This window comes from Mytilus trossulus, chromosome 5, assembly GCF_036588685.1.
Source record: "Mytilus trossulus isolate FHL-02 chromosome 5, PNRI_Mtr1.1.1.hap1, whole genome shotgun sequence".
Taxonomy (NCBI): domain Eukaryota; kingdom Metazoa; phylum Mollusca; class Bivalvia; order Mytilida; family Mytilidae; genus Mytilus; species Mytilus trossulus.
The window spans coordinates 19,701,651-19,722,431 of record NC_086377.1 but is presented as its reverse complement, the minus strand read 5'-3'; the positions used below and the strand labels follow the sequence as shown (position 1 = coordinate 19,722,431).

Genomic DNA, 20,781 nt, shown 5'->3' with positions numbered 1-20,781 from the left:
AAGCTATAAAACTGTAGATCGGAAAGCTATAAAACAGTAGATCGAAAAGCTATAAAACAGTAGATCGGAAAGCTTTAAAACATCAGATCAGAAAGCTATAAAACAGTAGATCGGAAAAATATAAAAAAAGTAGATCGGAAAGCTAGTAAACAGTAGATCAGAAAGCTATAAAACTGTTGATCGGAAAACTATAAAACATTAGATCGGAAAGCTAGTAAACAGTAGATCAGAAAGCTATATAACTATAGATCGGAAAACTATAAAATAGTAGATTTGAAAGCAATAAAACAGTAGATCGGAAAGCTATAAAACAGTAGATCGGAAAGCTGGTAAACAGTAGATCGGAAAACTATAAAACAGTAGATCGGAAAGCTATAAAGCAGTGAATCGGAAAGCTATAAAACAGTAGATCGGAAAACAATGAAATAGTAGATCGGAAAACTATAAAACAGTAGATCAGAAAGCTATAAAACAGTAGATTGGAAAGTTATAAAACAACGGACCGGAAAGCTATAAAACAGTAGATTGAAAAGCTATCGAAACAGTAGATCGGTAAGCTATAAAACAGTTGATTGGAAAGCTATAAAAGAGAAGTTCAGAAAGCTATAAAAGAGTAGATCAGAAAGCTCAGAAAGCTCATAATCACATGGCAAAATCAAATAACAAAACGCATAAAAAATGAATAGACAAGAACTGTCATATTCTAACTTGGTACAGGCATTTTCAAATGTAGAAAATGGTGGATTAAACCTGGTTCTATAGCGCTAACCCTCTCACTTTAATAACAGTCTCATCGAATTCCGTTATATTTAAATGATGCGTCAAACAAACATTCACAATTAATAAAATAGTCAAAATATGGGTACATCAGTCATCATCGTATAACAATTTTAAAAGGAACAATTTCACAGAACACAAAAACATCTACTATCTACGGAGAGCTACATCTATTTAAGGCCAACTTCGCTTATTAGAGTTCGAAAGTAAGGTTTTCAATTTGTTTCGTAATCTATCAAAGGAATATTTTAGAAATATATCGAAGTTAACCACTTACTACTTTGACAGTGATTTATAAACACCACAGGCATTACCTTGTGTACCCAATTTTGTCAATATGACGAAACTAAAATAACAAATAATTCATCCCGATATTCAATATTATATTGTGGTGTACTTTTTGTGGATGGTGTCTGTTGTTATTCTGTGATATACTATTGTATTATTTACTTATGTTTTTCTCTGTCCTGAGTGCTCTTTCGTTTATTTGTACTGTTTTTCTGTCACGTAATGTTGTCTTTTTAGAAGTACTTTTTTATTATTACATTATAAACCATAAAATCAGGTTCAACCCATCAGTTGTTCTTAAAATCTTCTGTACCATGTCAGAAATATGGCAGTTGTTATGAAATAGTCCGTTTCTTTGTATGTTGGCGTTTGATTTTGAAGCAGTTCAGTATTTTTGTTATTCCGTTGTTTTCCATATTTATAGTTGATGTGTTTCCCTCGATTTTGTTTTGTTACCCGGATTTGTTTTTGCTTAATCGATACATGACTATTGAACAGCGGTTTACTACTGTGGCTTTTGTTGAAAATCGAAAAAGAACACAAATATAAAGAACTCGAAAGACATGTTACAAATTGCGTTTTTCATTTGATTTAAAATGGTTCTGAATATATTGGGAACATAAGATTCGTTTATCCTAATTATTGACCTACGTGGCAGGTTGCATTCACAAATTCCACACCCATCAGCACCATCTTTGAACCCATGTTCACAGTACATTTCGCACATAACATCTGGACAGCGAGCTAAAAAATGAAAAAGGAAAGCTTATAGATCATGGATCATGAATTTTTACATACGTGTATGAGCGTCGAAGTATACAAAAGGGACATTCAAACTCAGAGACAAACAGCACTACAAAATACACAATATAAAAACACAAGGCAGAGCAAAGCGAACCCCACTAAGACTAGTAGTGATCTCGTGTGCTCTGAAATGGTAATAAGATCCCGCTCCACATGTTGCATTCTGTGACGGTCCCTTCATTTATTGTTTATAAGAAGACTTTGTTCCGTCTGAGTGTCTGTACAAAGTCACTTCAATAACATTCGATTACCAATATATGAACTTTCTATCTATGATTAGCTGTTTCACCTTTAAAAGAATAATTAAGCTTATTTAACAGACGTACGTGGTTTTTTGCATTTACAAATTGCACATCCGGCGGCGTCAAGTATAAATCCATGTGAACAGTACATACCACACATAACATCCGGGCAGTGAGCTGAAAATGATCACTCAAAGATTATGAATTATTACCTAATGTAAAAAAAGAAGATGTGGTATGATTGCCAGTGATACAACTGTTCACTAAATTCAAATATCAAATTTCGTTTAAATCAAGTGAAAAGGAAATAATTTTAACTTGCGACAACTGTGCCTTGTAATACCAGCTAACATCCATATATTGTTGGAATAGCTTCCGTAAATGCTGTTCAAAATATCATCAGTTGTGTTATGCTCATCAGTGTTAACACTATTTATCATATATTTAGTACAAAATACAGCTATTTTGTATATCTAATAAAGGTTCTTTTTTCCAGTCTGTATCACCTACCCTGTATCGCATACCCCGTATCGCATGGCTAAACCCGTATCGCATACCCCGTATCGCATGGTAAAACCCGTATCGCATACCTTTTTTTTTTTTTTTTTTTTTTTTTTAACTTAAGTCAGTTTTTTATGATTTTTTTTTTGCTTAAGAATTTTTTTCTAAAAATAGGTAATTTTTTGGAATGACGTCATTGTTTGGTATGTAACGTCACGTACATCAAGTTTTCATATTGTATGTGACGTCACGAACATCAAGTTTTTACAACATATTTTTTGGCACACTCAATGCAACTATAAAAAATACCAAACACTTAAATATATACAATAATAAACAAAATATTTTCAAAACAACAGATATTGTAAGGTAACCTAGGTGCTTCGTATAAATAATTGAGCAGTTATTTTAAAGCTTTGAAACAAGACAAAATTTTAAGCAGAACTGAAGGTAACCCAGTGCTATGGATCAGAAAAAAGTTCATATACTATAATACTCTTCTGTTGAAATATATGATAAAGCGTATAATACATGGCAAAATCCGTATCACATGCCGTATCACCCTCGACCAATATCATCCCTCGGGCCTAAAGGCCCTCGGGCTGATATTGATGTCTCAGGATGATACGACATATGATACGGATTTTGCCATGTATTATTCTCTATATATTTAACATTTGTTAATGATTCTAACTCTAATATAGATCTATAGAAAACTTTTCAAACCTTCCGGATAAAATCTGCAGTTATGATAGTAATGTTAGTATTTTGAATCGTTTCAAAAGAGTCAAATGTTTAACCATATTTTCAAAGGTAAACTGAAAACAGTAGATCGGAAAGCTATAAAACAGTAGATCAGAAAGCTATAAAACAAAAGCTATAGACAGTAGATCGGAAAGCTATAAAACAGTAGATCGGAAAGCTATAGAACAGTAGATAGGAAAGCTATAAAACAATAGATCGGAAAGCTGTAAAACAGTAGATCGGAAAGCTATACAACAGTGGATCAGAAAGCTATTAAACAGTAGATTGGAAAGCTATAAAACAGTAGATCGGAAAGCTATAAAACAGTAGACCGGAAAGCTGTACAAATGTAGATCGGAAAGCTATTAAACAGTAGATTTGAAAGCAATAAAACAGTAGATCGGAAAACTATAACACAGTAGATCGGAAAGCTATAAAACATTAGATCGGAAAGCTATAAAACTGTAGATCGATAAGCTATTAAACAGTAGATCGGAAAGCAATAAAACAGTAGATCAGATAGCTATAAAACAGTAGATGGGAATGCTATAAAACAGTAGATCAGAAAGCTATACAATAGTAGATCGGAAAGCTATAATATAGACCGGAAAGCTATATTGTACAGTTATTCGTTTAATAATTAATCAATTGTAGCTTTTTTCATATTTATGTTTTCAGTCGATATACTTCTTTTTTGTTGATATATAATCGTTTTGGCATCATACAGATGATATAACTTTGGGATATTCAATACCTTTATTTTACGCGAACAGATCCAGTGTATTGTTTTATTTTTCAAAGTGCGTGTACAAAGTCAGTACTTTAGCAGTCAATCACAAATAAATGAAAGTTATCGTTCAGTAAGATGTTTCAGTTTTTTTTATGAAATATGTTTAGCTTATCATACAGACTTACGAGGTGTGTTGCAATCGCAAATCTCACATCCGTTAGCGTCTACTTTAAACCCATTTTCACAGAATCTAGGACAACTCAGTGGAACAGTGGAACATTGAGCTGAAACAGGGTCAGTAAACACTGATTATACGATGTATTACTTTCTACTTTTGTAGCTTTAAGATTAAATTTGGTTTTAAAGCGGTAAACCTCTCATTTTATTCAACGGTCTCATCAAATTTTGTTATATTTACAATGAAGCTTGAACTAAATCCTGATACCTAAGAAAACTATACCATCATTAGAAACTATCATTATTCTCCTAAATCCAGAAAAAACATAAATTTACATGGTTTGTTGCACCAGTATATTATTGTAAGGCCGCCTCCCTGGTGCTAGAGTCGGCCAACAGAGAACACAGGGTCACAAAGAAAAAGGGATTTAAAGGATCTATAAAGTGTAAGGTTCGACGTCCACTATTAACCGTCGGACCAAAACACGTTACAGAAAGGGAAAACGTATACTTGTATTTATATATAATTCTTAGTTATGAAATAAAATATCTGAATAATATAAAGTTTCATATTTTATTAATATCAATAATAATCCACGCTGGAGAGAATGGGTCTTGTAGGATTCGTCACTGGTCGGGTCAGGTCCCTGGTTCAGGATGGTCTTCCATAGACACACACAACTACTACATGTTTAATTCAACATTCAAGTAACAAGGTTGCCACTTATTTTGTATCTTTCTATAATCTCAATTAAAGGATAAAAAAAACACCCTTCTACATTATAGAACTAAGAAGACAGCAACTTAGTATAACACCTAAAATTGCATATTAATCATGCCAAAACCGCCAACAGAACTCTAAATGTGCACCTTCAATAGCAATGTCACCGTCACCGGTAACCGTATTTAGCACAGTCACCGTGATTGGTGACTATTTGTCACCGTCACCCACAACCTTAGCACCTATAACCTCAGCACCGTCACCGACAACCTCAGCACCGTCACCGGCACCCTTAGCACCGTCACCGTCACCCTTAGCACCAGCACCGACAACCTTAAATTAAAACAAAGGTAACGTTCAATAAGCTACATATTCCAGCATTTATTAAAGTTTGTCACTACCCATTCTTGTCAACCAAACACTCCCTCGTTTCTGTTGTTGTTTTGGTATTTATACTTTCGACTGACCAATGACTGAGCTTGTTACATATTGTTTACCAATCGGCAACCATGGATCATATTAGGGAAACTCCCGTAATGTTGATACTGTTTGTAAACAACGATTGATCTTCATCAATAAAGATGGTTTTCGACTTTAAATTTATTAGTAGATCATTAGAACAGTTTATTTTGAGTTTATTGTATAATAAGGTAACTACCGCGAAAATACGGAATCAGTACGTGAACTAAACAATTTTCACCGATAGAACTCAATTGCCAAATAAATAGCGCCAATTTAAAACGGTACATGCAAAGGTATTGATAAAAGTTTTGAATCCGCTTAAAAAATAACTGCCAAAATATTTCGTATACCTTATTCAATGAAAATCGCGAAATTTTACACCCGCGAAAATAACCCACTATACGGTAAACGGTACCAATGTTAATGCAGCAGATGCGGTTTTCGTCAACATTTCATTGGAATCAAGTGAAAAATACTGACAACTTTAAAGAATATCTGTGGGAACAATTCCTGTAACCAACAGAAAAGTCATTTTATTTTAATAAAATCGTTCTGTTGTTTGCCATTGTGTGTATTGATAATGTTCTTGTGTAATTGACGACATATATTACACATTGAATGTCGCTTTGATATCCTTCGCCTCACTTTTGTGTTTAACCTTTCAATTTCACGAAAAGAAATCTGCGATGTCTAGTTGAATTAGTCTTCCTCTATTAATCAAACATACATAAGCTGTTGCTATTTGTAAGGTGCCTGTTCGTCTTCAGCATGGTCAGTGCTACATGTATTTGAGTCAATCGATATTGAAGTATATTAAATATAGCTTCTCAAAAAACAGTTGCCGATATTTCTTACGGTTTCTTTTGCAGAATGTCCTAAATGATTGTTGGAATGGTTTTAAAAGTTCCATGTTCTGCAATGGTTTTTTTTGACGGACTCTTGCTTGAATAATTCCCAATATCAAATTTAAGCACAATAATTGCTTTTTTGATATTGCCTTATAATGCTTAGGTCCGTTTAAAACTAATGATGTATTGAGAGAATCATATCCAAACATAAGGTAACCTTAAAAAGAAGTACTGTGTAGGAACTGATTCGAAAAGGGGTAAGCTTGAAACGTATATCAAAAGTGAGTGGTAGGAGGAGTTGTCATTCCTAATTCTGAAATAAAAAAAACAAGTATTTCCCTGATCCAAAACAATTAATCATTTCCTCTCGCAAAAATACAGCCACATTCTCGAATTCCCACAAAAAATAAAGACACAATCCCCACGTCCGGAAAAAGGTCCCACTGCTCCTCCAGCAGGTATATTATATTTGATATATTAATATATCCCGGTACATTTAATTCTACTTACCGTATACTGGTGATCTAGCCTTAGGATGAAAGAAAAAACAATAAATAAGAAATATTCTGACTCTATGCTTTTTTGAATTAATAAAAAAAATGAAAATGAAAATGGGAAGTATGTCAAAGAGACAACAACCCAATCAAAGAGCAGATAACAGCTAAAGGCCACCAATGGGTCTTCAACGCAGCCAGAAAAATCAGCACTCAGAGGTGGGCCTCAGCTGGCCCCTAAATAAAAATGTGTACTAGATCAGTGAAAATGGACGTCATACTAAACTCCAAAACATATAAATGAACAAATACACACACCAACACAGGCCAAAGGCTCCTGAAAATGGACAGGCGAACAAAATGCGGCGGGGTTAAACATGTTTTGTGGGATCTCAAGCCTCCCCTATATACTTTACTTCTAGCCAATGTATAATAAAGAAACACAGCAATAGGCAAAGAAAACTCAGTTTAAAAGAAGTCTGAGTCCGATGTACGATGTCAGAATAGGTAACAAAGGAAACTAAGCAACATAACAAGGATACATACATGAACAAAGGATTACTAGCAGTTATGTCTTCATCATATGAAAATCAAGCACAATCCCTCCCGTTAGAGGTTAAATATCATATCATTATAATATATATGAGAACATCAAAGCCCGTTTTATGTCGAAAACTGGTTTTAGAAAAAAATGTGTTCATTAACAATGCAAAGACCCTATGAGTGAATCAAAATTAATACCAACATATGCAATCCTTAATGACCTGACAACAGTATCGTAACTATATACCTTTTGAAAATGTATGTTGAAAGGTTAAGTAAGCTTTTGAGGTGAATGCCGACATTTTTTTGGGCTTTGTAAATAATTATACCATAAAAGGTTGGATGTGAAATACCTGAACGTATGTCTGCATGTTGATATATTTATAGATTATTACATGGCATTTTCCATATGGCCCTGGTATCAGCCCTAGACTCCCATATCAAGCCAGAGGGCTTTAGCCCGAGGGCTTGATATGGGTCGTGGGCTGATACCATGGACCATATGGAAAATGACATGTAATATTCTATTTATCACATATTTTTAAAAAAAGTTGGTATCACAATAGTTTAAAAACGTTTTGTGAAAAGTTTAAGAAATAATTAACAATAAATATATTAATTCTAAGAATTGTAAATTTTAAACGACTTCAAAGTGTTACATTACAAATGTTAAAAAATGCTAAGGAAGAATCCTATAACGCTACTTATTCCAGTGTGGCGTCATATATTTTCTGATCTCTTCATGACGTCAAATTTTTACGGGAACTTTTGTGATTTTCACTGTTGATTTCTACTTTTTTTCTACAGCACATTCGTTACTTTCTAAATTTCTTTTCATTGTGATCAACTTGTTTACAAATAGTCTTTGATTAACAGGTTACCGGACGTTAAACTCGGGGGCTTGATATGGATTTCGAGGGCTGATGTCGATATCGGCCCCGAGGGCTGATAACCAACCTTGACTTCCGGCTTTTATTGGCCATGCAAAAACGTACATATCAGTAAAAAAATATGTGATAAATATATATATTTACTAATTATGGCCTGGTACCGATGTAGTGATTTAGTAAATGTTTTAACTACTTTGTGATATCGAAAAACCTGGGGTAATAATTTTTCAGAAATATAGAAATTGCTTTCGTTAAAATCAAATACGTTGCTGCGTATACGAGCGAATCGAACAAGTTTAAATGTATAAACACCACAAGATGGTGACAAGGGGACGTCAACATCTATAAATGGATAATTAACAATAGGAAATGAAAAAATAATATGCATAGTTATGATTTTCAATTTTTATATTATCCCAAGTTGTGGACATGCGCCGTTTTATATCGACCACGTCCGACGCCTGTTGTCGTTGTTTTCTTCTCTATATAAGAATGGTTTTTGTTTATTGTTTTTGGTCATAAATCTGGTCGTTAGTATTCTTATTCTAAATTGTTTGATTTTTTTTAACTTGCTATGCGGTTTGGTTTTGCTCATCGTTGAAGTCGAATGGTGATCATGCCACACCTTCGTTTTTGCATGATGTTGTTCTGAAATGAATTGGTTTAATTAAAAACAGTATTATATTATATAGATGTAAAAAAAAATATGAATAATATTCTTATCGTCATCCTTATCATTCTCATCATCATCATCCCTATATCATGGTACTTCTACTGGCATAAATTGCTTACCTTTATTGTAACAATGGAAACGGCGAGGAGAAGAATACAGCGAAACATGGTTCGAGTTCAACGTCACAATAAATATCACAACATGATGCCTATATAATAAAAGAAACAGATGTTAAAATAGCAAGTGCAATTTTGTTTTTGATTACATTAATACAAAAATATATTATTAATTAAATGTTTGAAATAAAAGCCTGAAGTACGAATATGATTAATCAAAACAATGTTGTTTATTCTATCTGTTTTAATATATATGTTGTAGCCAAAGGGCTAGAATCTTTATAAATGTGTGAAAAATTGACCAGTACGTTATCGTGCCTTTCGGTCATATTCTACCGTGTATGACTGAAGTTAATTTTTTATGAAAATTTTTTAATTTCATTTTTCCAAATTATGTTTTTTACTAGAACATTTACAGGTTGCACTTTGTAAATACAGCTGTTTCTCAAAATACTCCTCTTTTGGGGAGAAATTGAATATTCATAGAAAATTAATTTTGTTTACATACTGGTTCCCAGTTATGCTCTCTATGTTCCATATCGCAGAGACAGAACTTAGGAATGTTACCAGTAAATAGACACGTGCTTATTGTTTACATTGAAATCTGTGGTAACCCTTAATTCGAGGTAGGGGTAGTTAAGAAAATTAGTGTAAGTTTAAACTCTAAGAAGTTCAGGGCATATAAACGTTGAAAATATGCCACACAGCCCTATATTTTGACCTTTGAAAAAAATTATGGTGCATATGAACTTTTAATTCTAGGATAAGATTTTTTTCAAAACTTCATATTAAAAGTGGTACAGTTTTAGCCGTAAAAGGAGTTCCTATGGGAAATTGCATTGTCAATATTTACAGAAATGCAACCTACAACTGACGTTTATTGTAATATGAAATGCAGTGGTTGTCATTTGTTGCTGTATATCGATCCGTGTAATCATTCATATATCAATTCAAAATTTTAGAAAGTCTTCAAATTTTAGTTTCATGGAATTTTTATCAAAGTTTTAAAATATCAAAATTCTAAGTTTTTAAAGAAAAAATACTTTTAAAATTTTCTCAATTTAATTTTGATTTTAAAACTTTAAAAAAATTGACAGTTAAGATATCTGATCAAATTATACAAGTACTAAACTTAATGTGCAACTTTGATTATTTCGCTTTTGAAACTTTGATTATTTTTGGTTTTTGATAAAGATCACTGGTAAATTATTTAGCCAGGGATTTTGTTACCACAAATTACTTAAAACCTTTATTTAATTCTTCCATAGATATACAGATTTGGTTTTGAAGTTTAATTGTACCTGTAGATAACTTATGTCAAACGGGATAACACATCCTCATTTTAACGAAGATGTTGTTTAACGTGCCCGGAAATTTTGAACGATCCAAGTAAACTTATCGATCCTTTAGCATGTTTAGATAAACTTATTATCAAAGACAGTACTAAAATCTTTGAATATTGTTTTTATAGGTATCAATATTGGTTTTGTTATCAGTATATTAAAAGCAAACTTAATATTATTGTTATATACATATGCACATTCATGGATCTACAATCTGTCGATACCAGTATTTTGGCAGTGCACACGAGCATGTTTTTCTTTGACTATTTATGAATCTTTACTCAAAATCCATTGGATGTTTGATGTGTACTGATAGACAATTTAGTCTTAGATGCATGATTCTAAGTTGTATTGGTTTTGAACTAGCTGTCAGTAACTGCGAAGTCTCTAAGATCTGTACTTGGTGTCTTTTTGTTGTTGGGATGTACAAATTACCGGCCACGTCCACTACGTGTTTTTGTTAGATGTAGTTCTATTCTTATCCATCTGATGAGTTGAGCCTTTTTCAAGTAATTTTGATAGTTCTTTTGTTCTACAAGTCAGGAACCTATAAAACAATGGTTGGCGTTTGTTGCTGTGTTACATTCTTGTTTTTTGTTTATTTTTCTGTACATAAATTAGGCCATTAGTTTCATCGTTTGAATTAATTTACATTTGTTATTTTAGATCCTTTGTTGACTATGTATGAACTTTGCTCATTGTTTAAGGCCGTATGGTGACCTATAGTTGTTAAAATTTCTGTATTATTTGGTCTCTTGTGAATAGTTGTATCATTCGCAATCACACAACATCGTCTATTTTTTTATATTTACGCTGAATGTTGTTTAGTAAAATAAAAAAAAATAATGGTCATATAAATAAGTGGGTTTACAGATACCGAATATGTCTTTGCCTTAATTTCAGGTAAATGGAGATTAGCTAAAATATTACAAACCCATTTGCACCTCAACTATTGACTTACCTTAATATCAGGTTTGAAATCTAGCAGTTACTTAGGTATACCGTGATGAATATTTTTAGTTTATCCCTCTGGACAGGGTTATCAATTTACTCTGTGGAATGCTAGTTTATGCATCTATTTCCCTTTTAATTGTTAAATCAATTCCGGTGCCCCTTGTTTGACCAGTGCCGCGTTTTATGAATACTGACGAACTCGGTCGGCATGTCTCTGAACAATTTAAATGTGGTGTGTTCCAAGTCAAACTCTTTGTTCAATGTCCAACATATATTTCCCTACCCAATGGAAAACATAATGACATTTCCTTCATCAGGGTATTTACATTTTTGAATAACTTCTAGTATTTGTTTAATGATGATCCTGAACATGAACGGCATAATTACCAAACACTATTTGCAAACAATAATGAATCAATCTATTTTAAAAAGAAAGATACAATTAGATGTCCCCGTTTACACATATAGTTTATAATAATTTATTGTTAATAAAGTCTCTATTCAACAGTCCATTAGCAGCTGCACTTAATCAGGATTCTATAAAGTAGAGTATGTCAAGTTCAACGCGCCTAAAAGGATGTTACTGACATTAAAAAATAGCGTTTTCTTCATAAATAGACTGAATATAATATTAAAATAGTTGCATGACTTGAATATGTCATATCATTATTATGTTTTCCCATTTTGTATTTTTTGTTTTGTTCTCTTCTTGTTTAATGTACTATTATGTGGCATCCTCGCTGCCTTAACCTATCTGCTGGAGAGAGTATCATAGGTTAAATTAAAGTTCAATACATTAGTATAGAAGTGTAAAATGTGCTTGTTCCCGTGTCAAAATATGAGTGTAATGTTTGTCGCTGGATGGATATCAAACATCTCTGAAGCAGCCTCCAAAGTGACTGTCATCATTTTACCTTGAAGCTCGCTATATTTGTATGGTCCTGTTTTGCCATACATACGGCATTTAGAAAAGGTAACACGAATCTGTATATCGATTAGTAAATTTAATAACTATTTGTTAGTAGCACGCTATAAGATCATTATAATATCAAATGACTTTATGCTATCACTTTAAGTACTGAGTGCAAAACGAAATCAGTTGGTAATGTTTGTTAAATTTCAATATTCAAAAACGATTCAATTATAAAAAAATACTTGCACAGGACCAAAATGAGAATATATATTAACATACTGTTCAGTACACTTGTGCTTGTGTACGGTGAGAAGGACTGTTGCCGAAATATTGGTATGTATCTTCAATTTTTATCTTATTTAACCTGCCATCTGGAGTCTTTGTCATTAGCTTTAAATCATTCTTTTTTGTAATAGGAATGTATCTTCTCAAAAAATAAATATTAGCCTACATTTTTGGAAATGATGCGTTCTAAACTTTGAAGGGTTTCGAATGGTTCTCTTTTTTTTTAATTTTTTTTTTTATCTGAAATTGTAAATAGTAGACGGTTATTTGTCATTAAGGTGGTATGGGAGTCTAAAATAAAAATGATAGAATTTGTTCATACTTTGCCAAAATGTAGTATCTATTGATACATGTTAAAAAATATTATAAAAATGATAGGTCACCGTGCATTTTTTCAAGCTACGGGTCGTGACAAAATGACACATTTTGTATGGATTATACAGGAAAAAACACCATTTTGTGAATAGAAACTAAACGAAATGATAGAATTGTAAAATAAATTAGGAAAATATAGCTTTCAAAAAATGCTTTGATAATATCAAAAGAAAAGATAGGGTCACCGTGCGTTTTTTCCGGCTAAAATACAAAGTAGGAAAATTCCATGAACAATCCAACAGAAAATGCACTGTTTTAGAGTTACCTCCCCTTAAAATGACAATTTCAAAATATTTAAAAACAACCAAATATATTCTACACTTGTACATATATTTCTATTTATAAGTTATATTCTTATAAATTGGATCTTTTTAATGTAAAAACACATGAAATACCTGCATTCTTGCATCAAATTTTGCTAATTTGATAGAAAATATGGACCTTAGATTCTCTGTTTTTTACAATCCAAGATGGCGAAAGACACCCATACCACCTTAAGTCGTTTTTCAGTTATTTTTATGATGTTGTCTGTTTTTAACCTGCAATTGGGTGTCCTACTATACAGATACAGTCCTACAGATATCGCTATGCTGTATCTGTATACTATACAGATATCGCTTTAAAGCTCCGCCCACTGCCAGACTGAGTATTGTTTGAACCTGTTTGACCTCAGAATGTGTATTCCAGTTGCATTCCAATGACGTTGACAATTGTCGATTTCAAAATTTGAATGTGTATGATTGTGTTATAAAATCAGCCATGTCAATTTCAGCATGCGTGTTTAGTGAATGTCAAGTCTGAAGCGTAGGCCAACTCGTTTACTTCTGTTTCAAATTTGACAATGTTTTGCTGTTAGTTTTTACTGTTGAAATTAGTTGTTATGTTAGAATAGATATTTATTCACCTTGAGCGATGTATTATAGTTGACCATTCGAGATTCTTTTTTTGCGAACCCGTCTTCAGCGTAATGTGTGATTTTGATATTACTACGCGGGCCTCAAGGGATTACAAATCGAAAATAAATGCTAAACATGTTAGTTTTTGTGTCTTTTAAAACACAAACAATAAACAGAATTAATTGCAGGATAAAGACAATAACTGTTTAGTGTCTTTAAATATCAGCTGTATTTGTACTCGGTTTAGAACAGGTGTAGTAGCTCGCTTAAAGCTCGCATACACCTTGTTTCCTAGCCTCGTACACATACAGCTGATATTTAAAGACACTAAACAGTTATTGTCTATGGAATTGACTTATATTTTGGATATACCTGTCGTTCCTTTGCCTTTCTTTTTTCATGCTTTAGTTGTCACCACTGATTATCATATTACTTTGAAAGTTTATAATATGTTTGTATTAAGCTTCAATTATAGAGGCTATGTATATTTTTTCTAAAATCTAGTAACAATTGCCTTATTTTAGGTAAATCAAAGGCAGCGTTATCAGAGGTAATTAGTTCACTGCAGAGGACGAACAGACTGCTTGGAGAGAGTACGTTTTAGCAAGCTAATTGTTTATAAAAAGTATAAAAAAAGAATAAAAGCAACGTTCACAGCAATGAGCAAACTCATACAATTGTTGATAGAACATACAGCTTATATGTCAAATAACATTTGTCGGTAAAACGTTTTTAAATAAAACACCAAAACAAACGAAACCGGTTGTGACACCATGGTAAGCGTCAGCTCTCCTGTAAGTACTGCCTATAATGCGACTTCATACTCAGTCCAATGTCATAATTGTAAATGGACTCTTATCATTTAGACTAGTTAATTATTTTATTCTTTAAGATGGAATACGTAGATGTGAATGTTGGATTATCGTCAGCAGAACTTTACGGAGACCGAAAATGCAATTCATTCAGCCAATCAAGCAAAAGACTTCTAGATATAACAGCAACTCAAGCATAAATAAAGACAACTATCGTGAAACAAATTGTAATTTACTCCTACTAAGGTCAACATGTGTTTAAATAGATTGTACAACACTTGATTGTTTTCTTTTTCCTTAATTTCAGATTCTCTGATCTCTTCAATTGAAGTGGCATTTCATGCAAGATTGACACCGTATATAACTCTTGGCTCTAGACAGACAGTTATCTTCGATCAGGTGATTACTAATATCGGCCAAGCTTATAACCAACATTCTGGTCATTTCACCGCACCCTTTGATGGAATATACTTCTTTGCCTGTACATTTCTTAGACCACACAATGCAACAGTATTACATCTTCAAATGGTCAAAAACAGCAACGAGATATCACGAGGGCACGCAGCATCTGGTGGCGGATCGCAGACAGGGGCAATGAATGCAGTTGTATATCTGCACAAGGGAGATGTTGTCAAAGTACGTCATTTCCCTGGATTAGGACCACAAATAATACATGGCGATTGGAGCTTCTTCACTGGTTACCGTATCTAAAAACAAAAAAATCACTATTGAGGTTTCCAGAAAAAAATATTGTTTATTTGATATAAATACACGGTTGCAAAAAGCCGTGTACAGATATCTGTTGTAATGTTTATAATATTTTGCAGTGTCTTTAAGTAAAGGAAATAAATAATAGAAAATTGGAGACAGGTAAATCTCGACAGGGTTCTGGATCTATTGACATGTTCATATTTATTTTGAATATATATATTTATCTTCCAAAATTTTAACTTTTCTTTAACATAATAATATTTGAACAATACATACAAAGCGTAATTCGACAAGAAAGTACGCGAATTTATTGAACAGTACAACAGACGTCATCAATACTGATTCGTTCTAAAACTTAAATATACAATTTTAAAGAAAATAACATTGACTAATACAACAAAATAAGGTTTTAGTGTTACGGTATATGCTCTGAAAAAAAGGTGGCGAGACTGGATCTGCTTACCCTTCATGAGGATCTAAGATCATACACATTTGTTTATGGGGTTCGTGTCTCTTAGTTATTGTTTTCTATGTTGTATTTAGTTATTATTATTATTGTATTATTGTATTGTTGAAGACCGTACAGTGACCTATAGTTGTTAATGTTTGTGTCATTTTGGTTTGAATCCTGGTGATACAGTACAGCATAAGAACAAACAAAAACTCAGTAGAAAGAGGCTAAACTAATAAATATACTTAAGATAAGACAGAGTGCACTTAGGAGGGAACTTATACATCACCAAAACACAAAATTTGTATCAGCTGGGTACTACTCTAGCGTCATCCCTTTTTGTATGTGAGAACACACTCAGCAAACTTGCACCATCCAACATGAACATACATCGATTAAATTATGATCGTTACTATCAAAAAACTAGTAAAGGTAGCATCATCTTTTGATATGATACTCGTTGAAACAAAAAAAGATTGACTAATCTTAATAGTATATTTTCAATTTGAGAAAAGTCATTTCGATTTGCAGGATAAATGGCTGAAAACTTTTCCGGAAGAATTGTATACCGACTTACGTTTAGCAAAGATACTTACTTCAAGAAATATCATGCACATCACATTTAATTAGTTCGTGCATTAAATTACCATGTCTCATATCATGAAAATGAACATTATGCATGTCACCATTTTGTTACTAAATGCATTTCTACATTTTCTGCATAAGCAAATGTTTGATCAAAGTAAGGAAACTAACAGTTGTTTTTCATTTGTTTGAACGTTTGGTTCTGCAATTTAATACGGGAAATTCCGTTTTGAAATTTTCTTGCAGTTTATTTTGTATGCGTTTTACATTAGCACAAGTTCGATGTCGTGTCATGCCACATAGTCCCTAGAAGTTGTTTTGACTTTTTTACAGAGTTGTTTTGACAGTATACAGTGGTATTATAAGTCGTGCTTGAGTACGCAAGTATTACCGTAACAGATACACAATTAGATGCAATTTATAAAAAAATGTAGGACTAAGCACTAGCATTTAAAGCCATAATTTATCATAAATTTTGTTGTAAATACAGTAGTTTTGAACATTTTATAAATAGCCTGCTGTTTAATTGGTATCGCCTAACTTTGACCCAGGTGCTTTGGATCAGTTGGAAGTTTAAACGGTAAAGTGTTTGCCATGCTGAACAATTCAGATTATTGTTATTCGTGGTGAAGTGGAACTGTTTTAAGTTACGTTGACGGTCAATTGAGAGTCAATTTTTGTTTTATTCAACAAATTGCACATGATATTTTATGTAAAGCATTTAGAAAGAATACAGCGTTTTTCGGTCATTGTTTCATTGTCAGAAAATTGTTAATAGAGGGCGAGTTCCGAGCAAGTATTTGTTAAGTTCTTCTAAATATCCTGCACAAATTTGTAGCTTGGCGAATGAAATCCTCGGGAACAAAATGTCCACACACTTGTATATATGTTACCTATTATACCGTTATTTTAAGCCTATATCTTTTCCTGTTCTATTGTACACTGTAAATTATTTTTCTTATCTAGTCAATTGATCGAACATAAAAACAAAAGTTTCCTATAAGTTTTCCAGTGAAAGTATTGGACATCTTGCATGAATACATACATGTACCGTATAGTGGGTTATTTTCGCAAAATGTAAATGTTCGCTCGTCGAAAGAACAAATCGCCAACATAAATCGCTGTCAATTTAAAAGTGTACATGCAAAAGTATTGATGACAGTTTTAATCTGCTAAAAAAAATATCTGTTGAAATATTTCGTATACTAATTTCAATGAAAATGTCGAAATTTTACACCCGCGAAAAAAACCCCTATATAATGTAATACGTAAGATGGCAAGAAAATATAGCCTTGCTTCCCATTTTTGCGTGGTCCAGTTTCTGTGAATACCTCACGTTTTGTTTTCAAGTAAGTAGACATAATGGGGAATGCAATTCTTAAATTTTGCCAACTTCACATATTTTTCATGTGATAGCTTTGCATGAAGGAGTTATATTTCCTTTCTTATCAGCAAATCTCAATCAAAATAAAATCGGAATTTTCATGTAAGGTCCGACGTCCTGGCAAGTGGGCTTGATGATACCATTTGGGATCATGGTTCACTGGCAGGGGTATCGACGAAGGGATAGTTATAACATATACGGTTTCTATTCACCACTACCCGATGCACAATTCGATGACTAATATATATTCGTTGAAGCTCGAGGCCAAAGTATATGAAAATCTTAAACAAAACTAAGTTAGACGTCGAAAAGCTGATACAAACCCAACATACTCTTAAACAAAGCAAAATTCAATGACATTGAATCAGAGGTTTGCATGGGGAAGACAGTATTACCTAATTAAAATCGTTTCATTTTTGTTAAAAAGCGAATGTCCATTAAAACGATATCAGTATGTACATGCCAATTCCAAACTACTACATGTACATACCGAGCTGGATTTAACATTGGTCTGTAACAGAAAAGAATCGACCCAGTGGTATTGATAACACAACCGGTACCAGAAGTGCGTTTGGACTTCTGTGGCGCTCGAGGTAAAAAATATGAGGAAAAAAAAACAAGTTATTAAAAACAAGAATGTGTCCAAAGTACACGGATGACCCACTCGCACAATCCTTTTCCATGTTCCATGGACCATGAATTTGGTAATAATCTAATTTGGCATTAAAATTAGAAAGATTATACTATAGGGAACATGTCTTCTAAGTTTCAAGTTGATTGGACTACAATTTCATCAAAAACTACCTTGACCAAAAACTTTAAACTGAAACTTCCACTTTCATTTTCTATTTTTAGTGGACCGTGAAATTGCGGTCAAAAGTGTAATTTGGCTTTAAAATTAGAAAGATCATATCGTAAGCAACAAGTGTACTGAGTTTTAAGTTGATTGGTCTTCAGCTTCATCAAAAACTACCTTGACCAAAAACTTTAACCTGAACAGACGCACAGACGAACGAACGGACGGACGAACGAACGGAGCCACAGACCAGAAAACATAAGGCCCCTCTACTATTGTAGATGGGGCATAACAATTCTAATCGATAATTTTTCATTCAAATCATTGCCGTTTAACAGCGACACTCAAATTTTAATGATCAATCGGTACACGATAGGTTTAAATGTAGGATGAACTCTACCCGTTTTACCTGAATGATTATTTTAAATAATGATTGCCTCCTTTGATTATTTGTTGTGTATAGTTGTAGACAATGAAATACACACCAAGTTATGTTTTAAATATCCCGAATACTTGAATTTATTTTGAAGAAATTCGTTTAAGGACATGTATTATTTAATTGTGTTCTGTAATGCTATTGTTCTAGCACTGATGGCCATGTACATATACGAAAATGAAAGAAGAATTAAGGAAATATCTGCAACGCATAATAAAACAGGTAATGAGTGTACACAACAATCAATAAACAGTTATTAATAGGTTGATGTTATTTAACCTTATTTTTTTTAAAGACTTAGCATTTATAAAGAACACATAACATTTACTATCGTGAACCATTTCAAAAACTGTTCAAAGTAAAAAAAAGTTACGGATGATGAAATGAACGTATTTTTAAATCGTATATCAACATCACATATTGTCATTATAAATTCATAACATGGATTTCTGTTGGAATTTAATTTGCAAGACAAATATTTGATTTTCAATTTCTGAGCAAAAAGCGTCTAAGAGACTGCATTGTTCAATTAGTAAAACATATGCTAGTTAGATATAATTTATTGTTATCGTGATTCGAATTAGCTTTCCTTGTTTATTTTTTGTATCATGTATTAAGTAACATTTTTGTAAATCGCTGAACAGTTTTGTTCTTTACATATTTCACCTAAATGTTATTGGTTTTGGGATGCTCGGAAAAACATTAAATGGAAAGACAAAATTAAATAGAGGGCAAAAACTGCATGAAGGTTCACTAGATAGTTTCATTCGTTTAAGCATGCTTATTCATACTGAATTGACAGTTTCTGTCAATGAAACTAATAATAAATGGATATGAATGCTATATCTCTAGTAAACCAATTTAGGTTAGAGATCAGTCAGTAAACATACCTCTTTAATCTATTTGTTTACCATTCACGGTTGTTTATATTTCAGATTAAAGGCTAATACCTCACATTGTTTTTTTTTCTCTCTCATAGGTGGACAAATTTTAGATAAAAGAGTCGCTTTTCATGCACGGCTATCGACGGACGTCACTCTTGGCTCTTCACAAACAGTTATTTTCGATGACGTGATTACAAATATTGGTAGCGCGTATGACTTCCGAACTGGTCATTTTACATCTCCTAATGACGGTGTGTATTTCTTTGCTTCTACATTTCTTAAGACTGGTAGTAGCAGTAGTCTACATTTACAAATGATTAAAAACAACGATATGATATCACAAGGTCACGCTGCATCTGGGGATTTTGAAGCAGGTTCCATGAATGCTTTAGTATCCCTGAAGCGAGGAGACAGTGTACTCGTACGCCATCATGCTGGATCTGGAATAGAATCGATTCATGGAGGTTGGGGTTTCTTTTCTGGATATCAAGTCTATTAAAATTTACAAATAGTAAATTCGTATGACTCAATGTGTTCAACTATTAGCTTGCGTTCGGTTTTTGCTAGGTTTCTTTAAAACCGTACCAGTTTGTTGTGGTTCATAACTATTTATTTTGCTGCTATATTAAACATTTGTTCAAGCCAACAGCTTTTTGCGTATCTTTTTTCTGTTATATATTTTCTTTATGGTTTATATGTCTATTTATCGCATGTGAAAAAGAAGCAGGGCAAGATATTTAACTTGAGCATAGTCAAACATTATCTCAACCTATGGGATAAAACCTAGTAAACTATTCAATTCTGTTAGTAATTTGGTATAACATTTACCAACCAGAATTTATTCCGTGATTCTTCGTAACTGTTTTGTCTTGTTTCTATTGTTTGTCCGTTATTGAGATCACAATATCAATGTAACCTATAAAAAAGACTCCAAACGAACGAGTTT

The 20,781-nt window shown here is 32.8% G+C and overlaps 2 protein-coding genes across 2 annotated transcripts; both read left to right on the top strand.

Annotated features, from left to right (window-relative positions):
- Positions 1–12,449: 12,449 nt before the first annotated feature.
- LOC134719491 (complement C1q tumor necrosis factor-related protein 3-like) lies at positions 12,450–15,473 on the top strand. The gene is made up of 3 exons (XM_063582482.1): positions 12,450–12,553; positions 14,301–14,369; positions 14,896–15,473. Exons 1-3 carry the CDS (start codon positions 12,478–12,480, stop codon positions 15,297–15,299), a joined length of 549 nt encoding a protein of 182 aa, XP_063438552.1. The 5' UTR covers positions 12,450–12,477; the 3' UTR covers positions 15,300–15,473.
- Positions 15,474–18,961: 3,488 nt separating this feature from the next.
- On the top strand, positions 18,962–20,440 carry LOC134719490 (complement C1q-like protein 4). Its single transcript, XM_063582480.1, has 2 exons — positions 18,962–19,173; positions 19,931–20,440. The coding sequence occupies exons 1-2, from the start codon at positions 19,062–19,064 to the stop codon at positions 20,332–20,334; spliced, it is 516 nt and encodes a 171-aa protein (XP_063438550.1). The 5' UTR covers positions 18,962–19,061; the 3' UTR covers positions 20,335–20,440.
- Positions 20,441–20,781: the final 341 nt, after the last annotated feature.

Excerpts from the sequence above, each read along its gene's own strand:
- LOC134719491 (XM_063582482.1), top strand. The coding sequence starts at position 12,478 with ATGAGAATATATATTAACATACTGTTCAGTACACTTGTGCTTGTGTAC. Across the intron at positions 12,554-14,300 it reads GGACTGTTGCCGAAATATTG|GTAAATCAAAGGCAGCGTTA; the intron begins GTATGTATCTTC and ends GCCTTATTTTAG. Across the intron at positions 14,370-14,895 it reads GAACAGACTGCTTGGAGAGA|ATTCTCTGATCTCTTCAATT; the intron begins GTACGTTTTAGC and ends CCTTAATTTCAG.
- LOC134719490 (XM_063582480.1), top strand. The coding sequence starts at position 19,062 with ATGTATTATTTAATTGTGTTCTGTAATGCTATTGTTCTAGCACTGATG. Across the intron at positions 19,174-19,930 it reads TGCAACGCATAATAAAACAG|GTGGACAAATTTTAGATAAA; the intron begins GTAATGAGTGTA and ends TCTCTCTCATAG.